Source organism: Pteropus medius, unplaced genomic scaffold (genome assembly GCF_902729225.1).
Source record: "Pteropus medius unplaced genomic scaffold, Ma_sr-lr_union100, whole genome shotgun sequence".
NCBI lineage: Eukaryota > Metazoa > Chordata > Mammalia > Chiroptera > Pteropodidae > Pteropus > Pteropus medius.
In genome coordinates, this window is record NW_024355109.1 from 1,343,236 (window position 1) to 1,365,244 (window position 22,009).

The 22,009-nt window shown below is 56.7% G+C and overlaps 1 protein-coding gene across 6 annotated transcripts; it reads left to right on the forward strand.

The window, feature by feature from the left end:
* The first annotated feature begins 1,814 nt into the window (after positions 1 to 1,814).
* On the forward strand, positions 1,815 to 22,008 carry PPP6R1 (protein phosphatase 6 regulatory subunit 1). Of its 6 annotated transcripts, none has more exons than XM_039857127.1 (24): positions 1,815 to 1,952; positions 9,429 to 9,661; positions 10,515 to 10,701; positions 10,779 to 10,916; positions 11,014 to 11,079; positions 12,332 to 12,444; positions 12,537 to 12,650; positions 13,064 to 13,226; positions 13,324 to 13,476; positions 13,556 to 13,690; positions 14,331 to 14,395; positions 14,495 to 14,610; positions 14,695 to 14,780; positions 14,920 to 15,009; positions 15,083 to 15,180; positions 17,254 to 17,311; positions 17,396 to 17,565; positions 19,623 to 19,747; positions 19,825 to 20,005; positions 20,110 to 20,180; positions 20,322 to 20,403; positions 20,801 to 20,911; positions 20,995 to 21,066; positions 21,153 to 22,005. In XM_039857127.1, the coding sequence occupies exons 2-24, from the start codon at positions 9,435 to 9,437 to the stop codon at positions 21,154 to 21,156; spliced, it is 2,625 nt and encodes an 874-aa protein (XP_039713061.1). In that variant the 5' UTR covers positions 1,815 to 1,952; positions 9,429 to 9,434; the 3' UTR covers positions 21,157 to 22,005. The 6 variants fall into 6 exon arrangements, with proteins under 6 accessions (XP_039713061.1, XP_039713059.1, XP_039713060.1 ...); XM_039857125.1 differs by lacking the exon at positions 1,815 to 1,952 and adding an exon at positions 2,721 to 2,762 and having other exon boundaries at positions 21,153 to 22,008; XM_039857126.1 differs by lacking the exon at positions 1,815 to 1,952 and adding an exon at positions 3,881 to 4,025 and having other exon boundaries at positions 21,153 to 22,008.
* Position 22,009: the final 1 nt, after the last annotated feature.

A 22,009-nucleotide genomic window follows, 5' to 3' on the forward strand; every position in this document is an offset into this window, starting at 1 on the left:
GACGACAAGCTGAGCCCAGTGTGGTTAATGTGTGGCTAAATTCATACAGTCAGGATTCAGACCTGGCCTAATTCCAAAGCTGTGCTCCTCTTCCCCGTATCCTTGTGTTCTAGCTCAGTGATGCCAGACTAATTCCTCTTGTGTGGAATTTACTCATACTCTTGGAATTTTTGAGGGACCAATTATTTTCACTCCTCTCAAATTCAGGATAACTCAAAAGGTAGCTACAGGATCAGAGAATTGGAGATCAACTGCCACCCTTATTATTAGAGCCAATCAGAGAAAGTGGCTTCAGGCTTGCTGCTATTTCATCCCAGCATTAGACACTCTTGCTCATCTGGTCCCAGACAGTCCTGGGCAAACACAGGCGTCCACTTGCCAGGCTTCACACCTGCAGCTCCAAATTGCGAACGTGACACATGCCACTGAGGTGGTTTGTCATCACCTGATACAAGGATCAAAAAGTGTCACATGCAACAAATATACTAGAAATAGCAAGGACCAGAAGAGACATGGCCGAAAAATCAAATTACGGACATATAGTAATCAGTGAATGCTGGAGGAAATGAGAAAGATTAAAGCAATTAGAAGCTAAGAGATGTAAAGGACAAATGCATAATTGGCATCCCCGAAATAGAGAACATCTATAACAGGAAAATGTATTCAAACATGATTCGAGTGTCCCTGAAATGAAGAAGGTAACAACACTGCAGGTTGAAAATACAAGTTGAATCTTTACATCCATTTACTTGTATCCTTACAGTGAGTGGGGCTGTAACATGGGCAAAGGGAGCTATGAGCCAGATGGGACTTTAATGAATATTGATACAAGGTCTGGCAGAACCCTTCCAGTCGATGTTGTTAGAGGCGTCTTTGTGCAGCAAATGGCAACAGTAAAGACACTGCCTGGGCAAAGGCCTGGTGGGACTGAAGCCACCCCGAGGCACAGAGCTGTCGCGAAGAAACCGAATTGGACCTAGCGCCTTGCCCTAGAGAGGAACCCGGCACAGATTATCCAGGAGCTCGACCCTGGAGAGAGCTTGAATACGATTGGAGGAGACAAATAGCGATTGATTCCACAAGAAGCGAGTGGGAGGAGAAATCCTGGAGCAAGGTTTCCTCTGGAGTTTGGAACGGAGTAGTAGAGAAAAGCCCCTGGGTGTGCAGTGGCGCCTGCGTACTGGGTTGTCTGGGTTTATTCCGGGAGAGACCGTTGGCACCAACGGGCGCAAGCGCGTCGGAGGTGGAGGTAGTTTCAGTGGGCGGGATGGGGAGCGCCCGGGTTCCTGTGCACGCGCACTTCCGGGAGGGAGAGCAGCCTCCGCGCAGAGAGTCGCGGCTGGAGGGCGGGGCCTCCTGCGTGCCTCTGGCTAGGGGGTTGTGGGATAGTGGCGGACGGATCCGGGCGTAGGAGGCTCTGAGCCGACTGCAAAGCCGGGAGGCGAAACGAACTGCAAAGCCGGGAGAACGAGCCGGCGTGGGGAAGGGGCGGTGCAGGAAGTGAGCCTCAGCCTCCGTCGGCTGCCTCTTACCACTGCGGCCCGTTTGGACAGTGGAGGACGTCTTACCCGACCGGCCTGAGCTTTGCCGCAGGGCGGGGGAAACCGGGGCGGCTTCCCCACTGAAGGCCTGCGCGAGCCTCGTGACCCCGCTGACTTCCCCCAGTCCCCGGTCCGGACTCGCGTCCACCTCGCCGGCGACCCCAGCGCCCTTCCCGCACCCAGCCGGCGCTGAGCCCCCGAACTCCGGAACTCGGCGTGCGAGGGCCCCCCGTAGGCCCGAGGGCGCGTGCACGAGCCCGGCCCCCAGCGCCTGCGCCCGCGCGAGACCCGGTCGCCCCCCGCCCCCACGTACCGGGTCCCTGAGCAGGGCCGGAGCCGCCGGCGGCGGGGCGGGGGGTGGGGGCGCCCCGATGAGCCCCGAGTGCGAGGAGCCGCCGCCCCCCAGCGCAGGTGAGCGGCCTCCCCGGTGCTCCTCCAGGCTTGGCTCCCCGAGTCCCCGGCAGCGCCGCCTCAGTACTCGTCAGTCTCCTCAGCCCTTCTCCTTCGGACCTTTTCCCTCCCTCCTGGGGCTCCCAGGATCTCTCCCTCAGCCCCCAAGTCTATTAAGTCTCCCCCCTCAGTCCCCCAAATCTTTTAGTCATGGCTCCCCAGGTTTATTCCCAATGAGCATCTCTTCCTCAGCCCCCCAAGTTCTTACTCTCTACTCTCAGCTCCTAAGTCTCTTGGTCTTTCCCTGTCCCTCAGCCCTCAAGTATGTAGTCTTCCTCAGTCTTTCCCCAGTGTTAGTCCCAGGGCATTGTACTTGGCCTGCCCCTCTCCCTCACCTCCCCTGCCCTTGGACTCAACCTCACTCTTTTACTCTTCCCTCGCCCCACACGCCCTCATCTTTTCCTCCTCAGGCCCAGTCCCTTGGACACCCCTTCCCCTCCGCCCCTGTCACCTGCCATCATAGATCCATGGCCTCAGACTTACGTTGGCCTCAGGACGACTGGAGGAGGGGAACTTCTCCTCACCCTGACAGGCTCTCTTGCCCCGTGGCCCTGGCTTCTTGTGAGCTGTCTCCGGGAGGTACTTCTGTAGAGTAGTCACCACTGGGTCCCATCCTATGAGATGAGGCTGAGGGCAGGGCAGGCAGACTGGTGCTGGGCACGAGGGAGGGAGGGACCAGGCCTGGGAGACAAAGGCAGAGCCGGACAGTCACAATTACTGCTGGTCCCACAGAGTTAACTCAGGATGCTGGAGGCCCAGAGCCAGGGACTGGTGAGACTGGCTTGGCGGGTGGCGCTTTCTGTCTAGGAAGGATGAGGAGGTGACTGATGGACGGTGGGAAGAAGGGCCTCCCAGCTGGAAGGAACAGCACATGCAGATATGTGAAGGTGGGGAACCAGAGTGGTCTGTGCCTGGCTTGCAGATGTGTTGGGAGGAAGTGGTTGCAGTTCCCCAGAGGGCCCCTTGTCCAGGCCCTGAAGGGTAACCTTCTGGTTGGGTCTTTTCTTGCTTGCTCTTTGACATGTCTGTGCTGAGGACGCAGATGTCACCATTAACATCACCCTAAAAGGTGAGGTGTTTCTGCATAGGAAGATGAGTTGTCAGGTGTGGTATAGGGCTCAGAGTTGTAAAGAAACATCAGGGGGGTGTAAGGTGGTGCCGATGTCAGGGCTCCCCTCATAGGCTGGTTCTGGGAGTTCTGTGTACTGTTTACAGAAGCCTGGAGCATAATGCCGGGTGCAGGAAGTGCTTCAGAATCAGTAGCTTTTAGGGTTACTTTTGGTTGGGAATTCTCCCTTGTAGAGTATTTCAACTGGGAGTGATTGTGTCTCCCAGGGGAAACTCAACAATGGCTGGAGACGTTTTTTTGTCACAACTTGGGTATGCTACTGGCATTTGTTGGGTAGAGGCCAGGGATGCTGCTCAGCATCCTCCAGTGCACGGGACAGTCCTCACACAGTGTCAGATTGTGTCAGTAGGGCTGCAGTGGGCACGCCCTCCCTTCTTGCTTGGGTGTGGTACAGTTTGAGCTCATCTCTGTTGCTACCTGCTAGTGGCCAGTGTTGTGTGTTTTGATGTGCTTGCGTGTTTGTGGTACTCTTCGTTGGGTCCTTTATGGTTTCCATAGCAAAAGAATGCTCATTCCCTCCCACAACTTTTTGTCAGGGCCTGTGTCCAAGTGGCCTTCAGTTTCATTCATTCAGCAAGCACCTCTAGCTGTGGGCTTGGCCTTGTGCTAGGTCCTGGGAATTGGGGATCTGGTGAGGGAGGCAGGTGACAAACAGGCAAATGCTATCACAGAGCCCTCAGGTGCTGTCACAGGGTGACCACGGAAGCTGTGGAGCAGGCCCCTAACACAGTCAAGGGAGGCTTCCTGGAGGAAGTGGTGTCTGTGCAGATGCCTGAAGGACCCAAGAGGAGCTAGTCAGGCTCCTTGAGCTGGAGGAAGGCAGAGGGAGCAGCTGAGCCAGGGCAGAGGAGCAGTCAGGTGTGGCAGGAGTGTTGAGCACCATGCGGGTGGCAGCAAGAGATGAGGTGAGAGAGTCCTAGAAGAAATGGTGAGAATGAGAAGCTCTCCTGGCATCCGGGCTTCTGGGCAGGCTCGGCACTGGTGGTGGGGACACACCCTCCTTTTGAGGCCAAGCTGTGGTTTTCTCTTTGAAGGCTGGTCTTATGGATCTTACCATGGGAAGTGTGGTCTTACCGTTACTGTGAGGTGTCTCACGGGTGAGGAGTGTAGGGGCTAAGGCCACCGAGATTTCACTTTGGACAGGCAGGACTGGAGCCCAGGCCTTGTGACTCCATCACCTGTAACACTGACTGTGCCCCTCTCTGTTTCCAAGGGTTGTTTCAAAATCTACTCATTATTCTTTTCCTTTGAACCTATGACCCATCTAGGAGACCATCCTGAACGTGAGCTTTTGGGTCCCTCCTCAATCCTCGGCCAGGTGTCTCTGATCTCTTGTTTTCTGATTACTCCATTCCCTGGGGTTGGACCAACCTGGTCACTTCCCTTAGGAGAGGGTGGTCTGGGGTTAGAGGGAGAGGCACCTGGGGTGCCTCTAATAGGGGACCCCCCCCCAGGCTTTCCCGAACCACAGTGAGGTCCCAGCCCATCTTTCTGTGTGGCCTTGGCCAGGCCCCTCTATGGCCTCAGTGGCCCCCTTTTCCAAATAGGTGTCCTGCCACCTACCTTGCTGGGTCTGTGTTGGGTTTTATGGCAGCACACATACACAGGGTCCTACTGGTGGTACCTAGTCTTCCCATCCTTGGAATCAAAAGTCCCCCACCCACTTTCCAGATTTGGCTAAGAGCTAACAGTGAGTTGGAGGGACGTGGTCTCAACATCCTCTGGCCCGCTGGGTCCTGCAAGGGACTGGGAGTTGGCCACCAGCAGTGGGTTCTCTCTCTTCCAGGAGTTCACCTTGCCTGTGTCTCATTAGAGTGGCTGGTGGCCTGTGATGGCTGAGGGTGGCAGCAGTCAGCAGGCTCCAGATGGCCTCTCCCACTGCAAGAGCCTCTGCTGAGCCTTAAGGCAGCTCAGGTGCCTGCGCTGGAAGCCCTCCCAGAGGCCTCCGCGCCCTTGACCTCCACTTCCTGGTGCTTTGGGGCCAAGGCAGGCAAGGAAGGGGTGGCAGATAAAGGACCTGACCCAGGGCTCCCTGGCAGGCAGAGCTGTTTGGACGGATGGTAGCAGCAGCAACAACAGTGGGGGGGACAGCTGCGTGGGAGCTGTAGTCAGGCTGGCTGAGCCCAGACAGGAGGCCTGAGAACAACACAGCAGCGCCAGAACCTGAGGCAATGGTGCGGAGCTGGCAAGGGACAGGTGCTTTTCTTTTTAATGGCTTCCTTTCTCATTTAGTTTCCCCTTCCGTTGGCAGCCAGAATCTTGGTTTTCAAACGGTTGCTAAAAACCAGTGGTAGTCACTTCCGTTTTCTTGAAGTTTACTAAAAGTTGCAAAGAGTGGGGGTGGCGGGTGTGTGGCGCCCGCCAGAGTGTTTTATGACCTGGGTCACTCAGGCAAACAAGCTGTCTTTCTCCCACATTGCTCTTCTGTTTTTAGCGCCATCACCTCTGAGGGTATGGGGTTACCTTCTCTCCTCCTAAAAGTGTCCCAGGTTCAGCATGGTTTCAGGGACAGACAGGAAGGGGCCAACACCGCTGAGCACGCTCCTTTCACCTGCCTGACTTGGCTGTCCTCACAGCATGGGCCTTTCTGGCGCCTGTGCCCCCATTTCACAGACTGGAAACTAGGTGCCTGGCCCAGGCTCGTGTCGTTAGAGAGTGAGAAAGGAACCCACCTCTCCTGCCCGATTCCCGGGGCTTCCAGCAAATTCCATTAAGAGAAGATGGGGTGACAGGCAGGACTTGGAGCTCGAGTGAATTGAGAATTTGTGGCGGAGGAAGTCTTTTTCTCTTTTCCTCTTTTCCGTGTGTTCTCTTTTCTAGATCTACATGTGCATCTTCGTTCAGTGCAGAGCTGGGGAATGATGTGTGTAGGGTACCGACGACCACTTAGTTACATCTGAGCCTTGTAGCCTCCTGCTTTTCGGAGGGGCAACCTGAGGTTCTGAGAGTTTAAGGGGTCACGTGGGTTGTGAGGTCCCTGGAATCCACGCTCTATGCCACCTAGCCCCCTCCTGTCTTGTTGTGGCGGCCCCCATCCTGGGTCTCTGGAAAGCCAGCTTTGGGAGAGAAGTCTGTCCTGTCTGAATTAGGTGCGGATCTTGTAAGGGAGAGGGTGTGGGGATTTGGGGCTGGGGCCATAGCCTGCATCCTCTGACCACATGCTTCAGAAATGAGTGGGCCTCTGGTCAGGAGAGCAGGATACTTTGCTGAGTCCTGTGGGCTCCCACCCCTGCGTCTGTCAAATGGGAATAAGAACCATGCTTCGCCTTGTCATCTCAATGAGACATATGAGGCACCCGATATGGTGCATGGGTTTTCTGCACATGTTGGCTGGGCCTTGCCCTCCACCTGGGGGTGCATATACTTAGCTCAGGGACAGTAATGTTGTGTAGTGGGGAGGGGAACCTGGGCAGGCTCCCCAGGGTGGAGCCTACATGTGCTTCAGCTCTGCAGGCAGCTGGCATCTTGTCAGCTCGGGGTGACTGGGACATGGAGTGAGGCCTGAGCCTGGCCCTCGCACTCGGGCAGCCTCGTTTTGTTTGTTTTGGTAACGGTTTTTGTCAAGATATAATTCATACGTGTACGATTCTCCCATTCACAGCGCACGAGTCAGTGGTTTCTAGTATAGTCACAGAGCTGTACAGCCATCACCACAAAGGATTTTTTAGTTGAGGTATAACTGACAAGCAAAATTGTGTATAACCGATTTTAGAGCTTTTTTTTTGTGGGGAGGCTTTCTTAGAATATCCTTTTCCCAAAAGGAAACCTTTCATCCCCAGCCCCCCACCTAAATCTCTCCCAGCTCCTGAAAACTACTAATCTACTTTCTGTGGATTTGCCTCTCCTGGACATTCCATGTAAATAATGTCACATGGCATGTGATCCTTGATGACTACTTCGCTCACGCCACTTGGGTGGCCTTTTTGCCCCTCTGGTCTCTTTACTGCTGCCAGAAAGTGATGTAGAAACAGGTGGTATTCTCACCACATCGAGATCCCTGCCTCTTGATGATTCTGGTCCTAGGTCCTCCCAGCTCAGGAAGTCTGCCTACACACCCCCAACCCCCACCTATTAGTGCCCATCTGTGGAGCCTTAGTTTTCTCACCTGTGACATGGGCCTTGTTGCAGACTCTCATCAAGTGAGATAGGATGGTGAAAGAGTGCCTCAAGGAGGTCTAGGCTCTGGGCACAAGTGGGGTTGTCTGTGTCCAAGGAAGGTGGCCAAGCACTCCCAGAGTTGGCGCTGGTTGGTTTCTGTCTAAAGCAGTAGTTTCCACTCTGCCCCTGGTGCAGCCCTTTCAAGCCTACTACTCTGATGGTCCAACCCCACCCCTGCCTTATGGTTGTGGTTTAGGGGGCCCCTAAGTGGGGGATGAGGTGGGCGCCACTCCCCTTTTCCCTGACAGGTGAATGCAGAGAGGTCATGCCCTGAGACATGTGAGACATGTTCTGCAGACAGGAGTTTCTCTCATAATATTTCTGAGCACATTTCGTGTACCAGGTTTGTGCTAGGTGCTGTCCCCAGGTGCTCATGCAGCCTGGTGAGGAAGGCTGTGTGGTTCTGTCATCCATCAGCACATGTGTACCACATGTGCATCACTACTGTGACCTATGATGGTGTATGGGCTGGGCAGGTTTGTGCACATGTTCTGGAGCTGGGAGGGGAGCAGGACCCTAGGGTCCTTGAACACAAAGCTGGAGAGGCATCACGGGGTTTTGGCCCGAAATGAACATGAGATGCTCAAATTTGTGTCTCAGAAAAGTGTCCTGAGTGGGAGTGGGGCAGAGGGGTAGGATAGGACCCCTAAGGTGCTGTCCCCTCCTGGCTGTCCCTGCACACAGGGCCATTCCTTCACTCTACCTCCAGGTGTGGTTGGCCACGGCATGGGAGCCAGCGTGAGTCTGGTCAGGGTGGTTGTGGAATTAGAGCCCCTTGCACCTGGCCACAGCCAGGAGGCCACATGGCTGAGGTGAAAGTCCCCTGTGCATGCTGAAAAGGGGAGCTGGGTGCCATGATGTCTTAGAGGGACCCAGGCTCAGAAGGCTAGTCACCTGTGCTTGCTGGCTCCACCTTGGCTCAGCCCTGCTGCTTCCTGAATCAGCCTCTCTTCTCAGGCTGGGGCTGCATCTGCTTCCTGTGGCTGGAGCAGTGTGGGGCAGAGAGGACCCAGAGGGCTTCACAGGAGAGGGACTGGCATCTGCTGACCTAGGAAGTGCCCAGGAGGGTATGGTGATCTCAGTCTGCCGGTGCGGGGCTCTGCCTCAGGTAGTCTGCATGAGGCAGGTGGCAAGCCTGAGCTCTGGTCGGTGCCTGCGCAGTGCTGCTGAGTCCCAGCAGGTTGCCTGCTGTGTGATGGAGTGACAAGAGCCCCTTGGAGGGGGCCGTGGGCATAGCACCAGTGCATAGTGGATGCACAGGGTGGGGACCAGTGGCCTGGGTGCCTGGCGTGAGCACAGGGCAGGTCTGCAGCTGGCAGTCTGGCCTGGGGGACCTGCAGGCTCCTGAGAGGGGCAGCCAAGTCTGTGCAGCTCAGGCCCTACTGGCCCCTAGCGAGCATTCCATCGAGATGCTGCTGATGCTGGGCACCTACTCGTGTTGGGCAGGCCGGGCCGCAGCCAGGCATGCAAGGTCTTCAGAGTCAGCCTCAGAGCCAGGACACCATCTGGAGCCAGCCTGTCCTCCCCGCTGAACCGGTTACCCTGTCTGTCCTGGTTCTTTGGGCCCTGGTCAGTGACTGTTCTGGGAGCCACCCCCATTTCCCTCTTCCCTATCCTCGGCCTTGGGTGGTTGAGGGGGTTGGGTGTGTTTGTGTGTGTGTATATGTGCGGCATCCAGGCAACGGCAGACTTCCCTCTACTTGCCACTGCCCCACACCCTGCACCACATGGTGACTTGCTGGGCTGGATGGCAGTCGCGTGCTGCCCATCATGGGGCACTTGAATTTGTTCAGCAAATACAGATTGAAGTGAGTTTGTTGGAGGTTCCAGGATGAGCTTGGCTCCAGCCTTGCCCTGGGCGGGGGTCCCTGCCCAGGTGTGGGGACAGATGAGTGGTGGCAGGGGAGGGGACCATGGTAACTTCGTGCATAGCATTGGGGCTCTCCCTCTCAGGCCCTGAGCCCAGTTCATGCCCAAGGGCCTTTTCTGGACCTTGGGGCCAAGGGTTGGGCAGGGCAGTTGGCCTCAGGTATGAAATGGCCCCCTGGACCTCAGGGGTCTGGATGAGAGGTGGCTAGGGAAGACACTGGGGTCTGCTACTTGCTGGGTAGGGCTGGTGGGGCCAGTGTATGACAGCTCCTTGCCCACAGGGCGCCATGTTTTGGAAGTTTGACCTTCACACGAGCTCACACCTTGACACGCTGCTGGAACGGGAGGACCTGAGCCTGCCTGAGCTGCTGGACGAGGAGGACGTGCTGCAGGAGTGCAAGGTTGTTAACCGCAAGCTGCTGGACTTCCTGCTGCAGCCACCGCACCTGCAGGCCATGGTGGCCTGGGTGACCCAGGAGCCACCAGCCAGCGGGGAGGAACGGCTGCGCTACAAGTGAGCCTCCCCTGTTCTGTCCTAGCTCCGACCTGACTCCCTGTTGTCACCATTGGTGCCTTTGTAGGGAGGAGGCAACCCAGGCAGGCAGAGAGGACCCCTGGGTGCAGACCTACAGCTTGCACTCCAAACCACTTCTGATATAGCTTTTTAACAGCATCTTTGTCACTATGGGGTTTCCCAGACAACGTCCAGTGGAAGGATGGGAGGATGAGCCCCGTGGGCCTTCCACCCGGCCCTAAAGGAGCAGCACCTGGGTAGTCTTGTTTTAGTGCCTACACCTCACCCCCACTTTCTTTTTCTTGGTGTATTTTTCAATTGGATATTTGTTGAGAGAACTGTAGAATCACATGCAGTTGTGAGAGTTCCCTGTACATTGCCTGGTTTCCCCCAGTGGTGACATTTTGCAAGGTATAGTACAGTGTCATAGCCAGGATGATACCTTGGGATGGTCTGCAGGCCCTGGTGTGGACTGAAGCAAGTCCCACAATTACAGTGTTTCTTATAAGTTTCTCTTTTTGGAGAATGAGTGGTGAGCGGTCCACCTGTTCCCAGCGGTCCGAAGTGCACAGGGCAGGGCAGCCCTCAGGAGAAAGAGGCAAGGGGCGAGGGAGAGGTTTAGAGAGAGTACGCAGGTGGACGGACTGAGAAGGGGAAGCTCTGATGGTGACCTGGGTGGGAGGCAAGGCCATAGGAATAGGCAGGTGATGTCCTGGTGATAGAGGAACTGGCTTGGTAGTGGGCGTCTAGGCTCAGAAGGGTGGACATTGCTATGGGCATGGTTCTGATAAAGCGTAAGGGGATGTGAGGATGGCCCTGGAGCTGAGAGCCGCCCCCCCACCCTCTCCCTCAGGTACCCCAGTGTGGCTTGTGAGATCCTGACTTCAGACGTGCCCCAGATCAACGATGCCTTGGGAGCGGATGAGTCCCTGCTGAACCGGCTCTATGGCTTCCTGCAGAGCAATGGCTGCCTCAACCCTTTGCTGGCCAGCTTCTTCAGCAAGGTCATGGGCATCCTCATCAACCGCAAGACAGACCAGGTGCCTGCCACCCCAGGCTCTCGGGCGGGTGGGAGGGCACAGCCGGGTCCTGCCTCCTGACGCACTAGTGCCCCCAGCTCGTGTCCTTCCTGCGGAAGAAGGATGACTTTGTGGACCTGCTGCTGCAGCACATCGGCACCTCGGCCATCATGGACCTGCTGCTGCGCCTCCTCACTTGTGTGGAGCGGCCCCAGCTGAGGCAGGACGTGGTCAATGTGAGTCTGCGCGGGTGGGCCAAGGTGGGCCAGAGTGGGGCAGGCCGGGCTGGGCGGCGGCCAGTGAGCAGAGTCCTGCTGCCTTTCTTACCCCTAGTGGCTCAACGAGGAGAAAATAGTCCAGCGGCTCATAGAGCAGATCCACCCGCTGAAAGATGACAATGTGAGTATCCCTACCACCTGCTGCTCCCAGCCACACTGGGCCTCCTCCCTGCAAAGAGGAACTGATGAGAAAAGGAGGCATTAGGTGGAGTTTTTACACACATGAGCCAGGAAGTTGGCCCACCCTCCCTTGAAGGGTCGGGGTCTGGTGAGCATTTTCTGATACCAGGTTCTTCCTGATGCCCTTGCTGACACCTTTCCTGGGCTTCTAGCCCTCTTTCCCTCCTGCGTTGGCTCTGTGGCCTGCGGTGCCTTCCATCTCTTGTGCCTGGACAAGCCCTGTTTGTCCTTCAGAGAACCCACCTGGAGGCCCCGCTTCTTCACCAACAGCTCATGGGGCCTCGGCTGTCCTCCAGCCACAGGCACAGGTCATCAGCGCCCAGCCAGCACCCGTCCCGGATTGGTGATGACCATCTAGGCCTTTGTGGCAGAGGGGCAAGAGCACCCACCTGTGACGAGCTCTGAAATGAAGCCACGGCCTGGATGGGTTCTATGTCTGTGTGGGGGCCCTTGGCAGCTGCCTCTTGGGTTAGGCTCAGCACCCTGCTCCTCCTCTGTTTTTCTTTTTTGGTTAATAGATTTATTGAAGTTAAATCACGTACCACGTAGTCCACCCATTTATAATGTAGGATTCAGTGGTTTTTACTATATTTATAGAGTTGTGCAGCCATTATCTTTTGGGCTATTTTCCATCTCTCTGGAAAGGAAACCCTGTGCCCGTTAGTTGTCTCTCTGCTTTCCTCAGGGCCCTGCAGCCCCTGGCAGCCACCAGTCTGCTTTCTGTCTTTGGGTTTGCCTCTTCTGGGCATTTCGTTTACATGTACATGGTTCTGGGGCTGGTCTCTGCCTTAGCGCTGTATCCTGTGTACATCCATGTTGTGGTTTGTGGGTGCCCCATTCTTCTAAGGCTGGGAAACGTTCTGCTTGTGGTCAAAACGTGGTTGCTTGTCTGTTTATCAGTGACTGGACGTCCCTTCTTTGGCTGCTGTGAATGCACCAAATGCAGGATTTCTGTGGGTCTTTTACAGGGAGCCTGCCTTCGTTTTCCCTTTCTGTCTTCCATCTTTCTTCTCCCAGTGTTTGGTACCTTGAGCTCCCTCCTTTGGCATTTGTGTCCCTGTGTCTCTTGACCCTCTGCACCTGTCCTTAAGGGCTGGGGCCAGGTGCTTAGTTTATGGGACGAGTCCCTATACCAAGCTGTGGAGGACCCAGCTGCTGGCCTGGGGTCCTCAGCTCGCTCTCCACCTCCCCAGCAACATTCCAACGCGTCCCAGTCCCTGTGCGACATCATCCGCCTGAGCCGGGAGCAGATGATCCAAGTTCAGGACAGCCCGGAGCCTGACCAGCTGTTGGCAACCTTGGAGAAGTGGGTTTGTGGCTGGCACCCCAGTCCAGGGTGGGCAGCTGTCCTGGGGGCCCCAGGTCCCAGGCTCTTCACCCTAATGCCCTTTGTCCCAGGCAGGAGACGATCGAGCAGCTCCTGAGCAACATGCTGGAAGGGGATCCCAGCCCATCTGTTCTTGTCAGCGGGATCCAGGTGCTGCTGACTCTGCTGGAGCCCAGGAGGCCACGGTGAGGGGCCGCCTCCCTGGGCGCCTCTGTTCAGTTCAGGGGGTGGAAGTTACAGGGATTTGGCCTCCACAAGTGGTGTCTCCTTCATGGTGGTCGTCATGGTCCTGGAGAGAAGTTCTGTTCCTGACAGCCAAGGCAACAGAGGCCAAGTCAGCTACCCATAGCTGTCGGAATCTGGGGCCCCTGAGGCAGGTTACTGCCCACAGCACAGTGGGGCCACTACCCCAGGGTCCCCAGGCTCCCACCCTGCCTAGATGCTTCCCTTCTCATTCCCTACCCCTGATGTTTTGCCTGGAAGGGTTCCCTCTGGGAGCAGCTTCTCACTCCCTTCCAGGTGTCCCCCACACATGCATGTGTGTACATGCAGGCCATCTGGGCAGCTCACCCTGCTCTCCATCCTGCCTCTGCTGCAGATCCGAATCTGCGACCATGAACAACTTCTTCAGCAGTGTGGATGGGCAGCTGGAGCTCCTGGCCCAGGCAACCTTGGACAGTACCGTGTCTAGCATGGGCGCCCTGCACGCCCTGCGTCCTCGGCTCAGCCACTTCCACCAGATCCTGCTCACACCACCCGAGGTAGGCCAGGGGGGATGTGGCCAGTGGGGTGTGGGGGTGTTGGTCCTTGGTTCCCGGCAGTGCTGGGTTGGGAATCAAGCTTCTCCTGTGCTTGCAGCTGGAGCCACTGTGCACAACGTGGGGCAGCCTGTCCCCGCCTCTGGGCAACACACGGCTGCATGTGGTCAAGCTGCTGGCCAGTGCCCTGAGTGCCAACGATGCGGCCCTGACACAGGAGCTCCTGGCGCTGGATGTGCCCAACACCATGCTGGTGCGGTGGGCGGGATGGGGTGGGGTGGGGGAGGGCCAGTGGGACAGGTCTCTCAGTGCCAGCCTGCGTCCCCTTCCAGGACCTCTTTTTCCACTACGTGTTCAACAACTTCCTTCACACTCAAGTGGAGGTATGTGTGAGCGCCATGCTGAGCGCTGGGCCCCCTTCTGATGGCAGCCTTGAGATGCCCGCCCCGAACCCCGGCGTGAAACACGTGAGCTGTGGCTCCCGGGTCTCCCCTCCATTTATTTGGGGGTGGGCTCTTCCCTAGCTATTTCTGTCACCTGTCCTGCTGACCAGTACTTGGTGGGTGACTTCATATCTTGGGAGCTTGGGGCTTGGCCTTGTTCTTAGGTTATGTGTGGGAGAAATAGATATGGGTGATGTGTGGGGAGGTGAGTGGACACAGTGATTTCAGGAGGTAGCATGTGTCCCTAGGGCACAGAGGAAAGGACTCTCCTGGGGTGACAGCCACTACGGGAGGTGGAACACTACCTGGGAATAGCCTAAGGCTTCAGGGAGGAACTGTTCAGTGGGGAGGGTCAGCTTTGGAGTGGGCGACAGGCAGGGTACCTTTGGGGTTTGTTGTTTCGACTGAGCAGATCAGACAGGCTGAGGACCTTTCTCGGGGAGCAGAGTGGGAAGCACAGTGGGGGCTGGCATGTGTGAGTATACAGCTGTGTGTGTGTGAGGGTATTGCATGCTCGTGGAAAGACCAGAGGTTTGGGTGCCAGGCCAAGATGGTGGGGCCCCATCATTCTCTCACCTGTAGGTGACTGAGTCTGGGGCCTGGCTAGTTGTAGCAGTGACACCCTGGCTGGCCCCCGTGCCCATGCATCCCCCTTCTCCCACAGCTGCTGCAGCAGTGCCGCCTGGTGGAGCGCATCCTGACGTCTTGGGAGGAGAATGATCGTGTGCAGTGAGTGTGCCCTGGCCTTCCTGCCTGGGCAGCGGGGAGGGGGACACGGTGTCCGCCTGTGTCCGCCTGTGTCCAGCCGTGGCCTCCACTTTCACCCAGGTCTGCCGGGGGCCCTCGGAAAGGCTACATGGGCCACCTGACCAGAGTGGCCAACGCCCTGGTGCAGAACACAGAGAAGGGGCCCAACGCTGAGCAGCTAGGGCAGCTGCTGAAGGGTGAGGCAGAGGCTTGCCGGATGGTGGGGTGATGGAGGCAGAGTTGGGGGGTATCTCACATCCTCGTCCCCTCCCGCTGAGCAGAGCTGCCAGGTGAGCAGCAGGAACAGTGGGAAGCCTTCGTGTCGGGACCCCTGGCTGAGACCAACAGGAAGAACATGGTGGACCTGGTGAGCCCCGGCTGCTGTACCTCTGCTGCCTCATTCCTCTTCATCGAGCCTTGGCCTTTCTGTCCCCACAACCCGTCCTTGCCCCCATCCTTGCCTGGGGGCCCCGCAGGCCCTGATGCCCTGCCACCTGCCCACCCAGGTGAGCAGCCACCACCTGCACTCCTCCAGTGACGACGAGGACGACAGGCTAAAGGAGCTCAGCTTCCCTGAGGAGGCTGTGCTGCAGCAGGTAGGCTACGCTGGTGGGTCCTGCCCCACCTGGCCTCACCCACCACCCTGACTGCACACCCTCCTCCCCGTAGGCCTTCATGGACTTCCAGATGCAGCGCATGACCTCAGCCTTCATTGACCACTTCGGCTTCAATGATGAGGAGTTTGGGGAGCAGGAAGAAAGCGTGAAGTGAGTGTGTGCCTGTGCGAGGCCGTCTGTCATATGGCTCCTCCTGCCCTCCTTCCTGTGTCCTCCCTGGTGTCCCCTCTACCCTGCCCCCAGACCCAGTCGGGCTCATGAGATGAGCCCTCACAGAGTCAGGATGGCTCCAGAGGCCGGGGTCACCTCTCGCCCCTTGAGAGGCTGTGGGGAGATGAGATCTCTTTTCCAGTGACCAGTTCTGTACCCTTGTATTTGTTGGGTGACAGTATTTTAGCATCACCATCCCTGGTGTTGTAGTCACGGGCTTCTTTCTTTATTTTATGAATTTTCTGTCACAAGCGTCTGTTGCGTTTGTGGTCAGAAAAAAATTAAAATTTACTAACGTTTTGTAGATTGTACAAGTAACCTTGTGACAGACAGTACCAGGTAGACAGTGAAGAGAAGGGCAGGTGGCCAAGTGAGTGCAGGGGATACTGTAGCAGGGGCAGGAGTGGAGTGGCTGGCTACGGCCTGTGGAGGGCAGTGAGTGGCTCATCACCCACCTGCCCAGGGGCCTCCTTTCTGAGCCAGGTTGTGCCTCCACTGGTCCTGGGTCTCGTGTGTACCTCAGGGCTTCCGGGGCCTGCCCTTGGGGCCCCTGAGAGAAGTGCTATGAACAGCAAGGTGTGCCGCTGCCCCATGGGCGGAAGAGGCTCCTTTTGAGGAACGAGCCCATGATGCTCTGAGGTGGACCGTAGGGAAGCAGATGGAGAGAGGTCCGCTGGGGTCCAGGGACACGCAGGAGGGGCCATAGCTGTGCCTGGGTTTTTGGGAAACAACTGAGACAGGGTCACTACCCTTGTCCTTTTTGTCACCTGGCAGCATGCCAGGCACCTTTCAGTGTTACCCGTTATGTGCCCATGACTACTCTCTGCTTAGGGTTTGAGAGCCACTTTACAGCTGGGGAGACTGGGCACCTGCTGGTCAGTGACCCTGTGCAGCAACAGTGTGAGGGTCAGCTTTGGTCTGTAGTGCCCACAGCCGGACAGTGGTCCCTTAGATGCAGGTGTGAGAGCGTGTTTGCTGCTGCTCTCCCTGCACAGTACCGGGCACTAGGAGTCCTCGGGAGTGCCCATCACTTTGAGAGGCCTAGGACACCTGGGGAAGACACTGCCCAAGGGAGGACCCAGCCCTATCCTGCTCAGTGAATGGCGTTAGGCTGGCCAGCTGTCCTTTTGGACAAAACTGTTACTCCGTCAAGATAAATTCCCGTGGGGTCAAAAACTAAAAGAGCAAAGTCATGGAATGTTCTGGAATGAAAAACAGTGGATATCTTGATACCTTCTGCTGAAGATGCTGCCCTGTAGGAGAGATAACCCCTGACCCACTGTGCCAGTGCTCAGCCTGGCCCCGCCCGGCCCTGCCTCACTTCTGTGTGTTTCAGAGGAGAGAGGAATGCCTGTCGTACGAGGGGTGGTAAGAAGAAAGCATAGGAAGAGTGGTGCCCAGTCAGCACTCAGGAGCTGCTGACTCACATGAGTCCACTGACCTTTGTGGCCGAATGTTTGCTGACTTGGAGAGAGAGCTTCCCAGATAACCTAGGAGGTCTCCCTGCCACATGGGCAGAGCGTGGGCCCTTGGGTAGACAGTGCTTTCACCACGAACAGGACTGACACTTAGAAGGATGCCAACGAAACAAGTACGAGGCTCTTGAAATTGCTTATTTCGCTGATAGCAGAAGTAACAAACTGTTTTTAGCAGTTTGTGTCAGTATTTGAAATGCATGGTTTTAATTCCTTGAGGAATTACACTTCTGTGAGGCTTTCTGAAAGTGCAGAGAATGGAGCAAAAGTGGGTATAGGAGGAAGATGTTGACTCGGCCTTGACAGCAGTGACACACTGCAGATGGGGCTAGGTTAGCTGTGTCCTTAGGAAAATTAGCTTCAGCTGGGTCTCACATTCCATTTTCACTTCTTGCTGTGGCTGCATTAAGGTCGCTGTGAACGCGAACTGCACTCCTGGGGAAGTTCAGGCCTGTATAATCTGTCACCCAAGTTACAATCTTAAATCCTCAGCTGCTGCCTGTGTGCCTCCCCTCACTGCTCTTGTGCTCTCTCCTAGTGCCCCTTTTGACAAGACGGCCAACATCACCTTCTCCCTCAATGCTGATGACGAGAACGTGAGTACTGCCCCATCCTCTGGTGGTGGCAGGGGGCCATGGGCAGTGCAGCCCAGCCCACTCTCCCGCCGCTACACCCTGCAGCCCAATGCCAACCTGCTCGAGATCTGCTACAAAGACCGGATCCAGCAGTTCGATGATGACGAGGAGGAGGAGGATGGCCAGGGTTCTGGGGAGTCTGACGGGGAGGATGGCGCCTGGCAGGGCAGCTCATTGGCCAGGGGACCCCGCTTGGGTGTGCCCCCAGGCATGCGGTGAGTCCCCTCCCACCTCCTTTCCCAGGCTACTCAGCATGGGGTCTGTAGGGCCCACGTGAAATAGTTTTTGTCATCTGAGTAAAGGGGAACCACACAGAGGATGCAGTTTGTGTGTGTTGGGCTGCTTGCAGTTTTGAGTGATGGAAACCCCGTTCAGACAAGTTAAAGAGAACAAGGTAACTGCCTATGTATGGCTGGAAAACTCAGCGGCTCCTTCAGGTGCGGCCTGTTCCAGCATGCCTATGATTGGTATGGCGCCTACCCCTGACTGCACTCCCTGGTTTGATAGTCCTGTCAGCTCTCTTTCCCCTGATTTCAGTAAGATGAGAGGTGACCATTGTCCCTTTTTCTCTTTATGAATGTCAATACTGTCTGGCCCCAGCATCACTGACCAAATGAGTTTGTGTAGCATTGGTTTGCCAAGGCCGACTACAGCTCAGGGCCTACAGCTCTGAGCCTTTGCCTTGTGGCTTCTGATTTGAGAATTAGTATTTTAACTTTCTGAGTGACGTGTAACAAACATACAGATGAGATTTGGACTCCTGAGTATACGGCCATGTGGACACTCCTTTGCCAGGTGAAGAGTGGAGCATCCCTGCTAGCCACTGTCCCCTCCCAACCACTGTCCGCCCTCCTGGGGCTGATATTGCCCCGACATTTTGCCCCAGAGATGGGTTTCGCCTCTTCGGCTTGAGAGGTGCAGCCTTCTGGTGTGTATGGGTGTGTTCACTTGCCATCTGTGAGTGTACCCAAAGAATGAACTAGCCAAGTTCATTTGCGCTTAGTGTGCCATTGCCAAGTTCAAGGTCATGACTCACCCCTGTGTTTTCTTCTAAGAGTTTATGGTGTTAGCTTTTATATTAGGTTTTGAGATAATTTTGTGTATGAGATATGAGGCGGAGTCCAGCTTCATTTTTGGACTGTCATTTCCTCACTATCCCAGCATCATTTGTGGACTGTCCTTTCCTCACTGAATGGGCATGGCACCCTTGTCGGTTGTGTGTGTGTGGAGCATTTATTTCTGTCTTCTCTCTCCTGGTCCTCTGGTCCGATGTCTATTCTGAGACCACTCGGTCTGGACCACTATTGCATTACAGTAAGTTTTAAAATTGGGAAGTGCGAGTCCTGACACTTCATTAAAGATTGCGTTGACTTTTTGGGGTCCCTTGAGATTCTGCATGAATTTTAGGATCAGCTTGTCGGTTTCACCAAGGAAGCATCTGGGATTGTGAGAAGGTTGTCTTTGAACCTGTAGGTCAGGTTGGGGAATGTTGCTGCTTTAACAATATCCCATTTCCTGATCTGTGAATGCAGGATATGTTTTCATGAATTTAGGTCTTTCTCCTTCTCATCGCTGTGTCAACAATGGACGTTGGGGGTCTTGGCCACTGAGTGTGGTGTCGGTAGTGGTTCTGGAGCATGGGTTTGAGGAGTGACCCCTCCGTTTCCCTTTTATCGAATGTCTTAGTTTATTTTCAATGATAAGCAGAGGTATTCCTTCCCACTCTGGAGATGGTAGTGTGCATTCAGGACTTGTTCAAGCGTCCCCTAGCGGTGGACATGTAGGCCAATCAGACTTTGTCCAAGGTCTCTAGCCGCGTGTCAGTGCTCAGCAGTGTTTTGGAGCAGCTGCATGTACCAGTGTTGCTCTCAGTCGAGGACATAGTGGTGACAGAAGTCCCCCTGAGTTTGTAGTTGAGAAGAGCGTCAAGTTGGCCTCCCCGAGTGAGCAGTCAGGTGTTGGGAGGGTCTGTGAGGGAGACAAGAATCTTTCTGCCCTTGATACCAGTGCTGGCGCTCTTGTCCCCACCTGCCTGCCCCTTGTGGAACGCAGGACTCGCTCCTGGTGTCTTGGCACATCCCAGGCCTAGGGAGGCCCTGACCTGTCCTCCCGGGGCTGTCTGTGGCCCCACCCCACCATCCCTTTTTGACTGTTGATTCCTTCACAGCTGGTACTCTGGGGCCAGCGCTAAGGGGTCTGGAGGTGGGACCAGGGGGCCTCCCCACTCAGTCCCTGCCTCAGCATGGTGGCTGATGGCTGGCTTCTGGGGCAGGAGTGGAGGCAGCACAGATAGCGAAGAGGACGAGGAGGACGAGGAGGACGTCGAAGAGGAAGGCCGGGCAGTCTGCGGAGGGGCTGGGCCCCCCTCTCACTCTGGCATCAGCCCTCAGTCTCTGGGTGGGTGAGCATGCTGGTGGGCGTGGTTGGGGTGGGCAGGGGTCTGCCTGCCATGCTCACTGCTGCCCCTACCCCAGGCCCCAACTGGACAGCCACCTTTGACCCAGTGCCTACTGACTTCCCGACCAGCCTCCAAGACTCCAGGGAGAAGGAGCTGTGCCCTGAGCATCCTGCCCCACAGGGACCCCTTGGCTTGTGCCAGGACCTCCCCACCCCAAGCCTGGCCAGCCCTGTGGCCCCTGACGCCATGCAGCTCAGGTGAGGCTGGGAGGTGTGGCCAGGCAGTGGTGCCAGGTCCTGGTTCCCTTAGGCTCCAGGGTCAACCCCGGCCGCCCCCTTGGGCTACTCCTCTTGCCTCCCAGGTCTCAGGACCCCACACCCCCTTCAGCACCTCAGGAAGCCACAGATGGCGGCAAAGTAGCGGAGCCTTTGGGTGAGCCACTGCCCACTGCCTGCCTAACACTGCCCATCTACCTGCCCACTGTGCCCCGCGGCCCTGCTTCTGCTGTCCCCTGGCCTTCCAGTTTGGAGCAACTTGCTGTTTCATGTGTCTGGGCTTCTCTCCTTCGCACAGCCCCCTGTCAGGTTTTGGTCAGTGTCGGGGACTTCCAGGCCACCCTCAGAGGGACAAGCTGTGCCCCCAACTCTTTGGACAGGTGACCAACTGGGGAGCAACTTCTGGGCGGCTGTGTGGGGGAGATGAATAGAGCCTGGCCCTTGGGTCGTTCCTGCCCCAGAGCTGCTGCGAGGGGCCCTTGCGAGACCCCCCCAGGGCTGTGCATGTGTTGTCCATACATGGGTGCCCTACAGAGTCCTGGACCCTAGGGACCCCTGCCTAGCCCCAGAGGTGAAAAGGAGGCTTTCAGAAGGGCCAGGAGTGTGCAGAGCCCATGTCCCAGCTGACCTTGAGCTCCTGCTGGTGACAGCTTCCAGAGGTCTTTGGCCAGGAGGCCCTGGGCTATGTGCTCCTTCTGTGGTCACATTAGCCCCTGGAGGCAACAGCGTCCAGCAGGGCGGTACTGATGGTAACCCTCCTGACTCTACCACCGCCAGTGCAACCAGAGACCCTGCTACCTCTGTCCCAGCCCCTGTGGCCCACCGGCCCCCCCAGACCACGGAGGAGGAGAAGAGCTCAGAGCTTGCAGGGCTATCCCAAAGCCAGAGGTGAGCACAGCGTGGCCTCATGCTGGTGGGTGGTGGTGGTGTGGGCTGAGGCACTGACCCGTCCCATCCCTTCCTCTGGACAGTGCCCAGGCCCTGGAGCCGCTTCCAGTGCCCAATGGCTCTGCCCTGGGAGGGCCCGCATCCCCAGGCTCCCAGTGAGTGGCAGAGGCCGGGGGGCAGGGGCTAGGGGTGGTGAGTGGGTAGGCTGGCTCCTCACCCAGATTTTCTTCTCGGTTCCCAGGTAACTGCCTGGTCCCGGTGGTGGCAGCCAAATCCTCAACCTGCGCATGGACCCTGCCCGGGTGGGAGCAGGGTGGGTCCCACGGTGGCCCGTTGCCCCATCACTCCATCCCCATCCCACCGCCCACGCTCTCTCCTCTGGAGTCCCAGGAGGCTGCTGCCAGGGAGACAGCCCCCGCCATTTGCACTGAGGAAAGAAATGATGGAGTTTTGTCTCCTAGAATAAAAATATAGAGAGTTGAGTAGAGAGAAGAGAGAGAGAAACATATATTATATATTATATATATATTGAGGGAGGAGAGTGGGTGGGAAGAGAGCGGAAGAAAACCAGGTCTCAGGAGGGGTGGCAGGGTGGGTTGGACCTTTATCCCCTCCCAGCGGGGGCTGTGTTGGGATTCTCAAGGCACCGTCCACCCTCCCCTCCCACCATCCCCCACTTCGGTGCAGACGTCCACACCCACACTTGGCCTTTTAGCTCAGGCCCACCTAGAGGGGCCGAGTGGGGGCTGTGCCTTTGCCCAGCCCCTTGCCCCGGGCTGGGAGCTGAAGGGCCTTCTGCCTGGCCTGGTGGCTCTCTAGGGGCTGGGGGCTCATGGTCCAAGGGGGCCTTCCTGGTGACATTCCCATGGGGCCCTGACACTCATGAGACCCCTGTGCCTCCCATGGACCCCAGGGTGGGGGTTTGGCAGGGGTCTGGCTGGGGTCCCCTCCCACACCTGAGGGTCTGGGGTCCAGCCCAGCTGCCAAGTGACCTTGTCCCAGCTCCCTCTCCCCAGGCTGGCGTGAGTGCGTGTGTGTTTGTGCTGAGCTTCTATTTCATATCGCAGATATAAATAAAGGAAGACAGTTTAAGACTTC

What these genes read in the sequence shown, in the direction of transcription:
- PPP6R1 (XM_039857122.1), top strand. Translation starts at nt 8,743, where the DNA reads ATGCAAGGTCTTCAGAGTCAGCCTCAGAGCCAGGACACCATCTGGAGC. An exon ending in TCCTGGTTCTTTGGGCCCTG is followed by an intron (nt 8,848 to 9,428) that starts GTCAGTGACTGT and finishes CCTTGCCCACAG; the next exon opens with GGCGCCATGTTTTGGAAGTT. An exon ending in GAGCAGGAAGAAAGCGTGAA is followed by an intron (nt 15,181 to 17,253) that starts GTGAGTGTGTGC and finishes GCTCTCTCCTAG; the next exon opens with TGCCCCTTTTGACAAGACGG.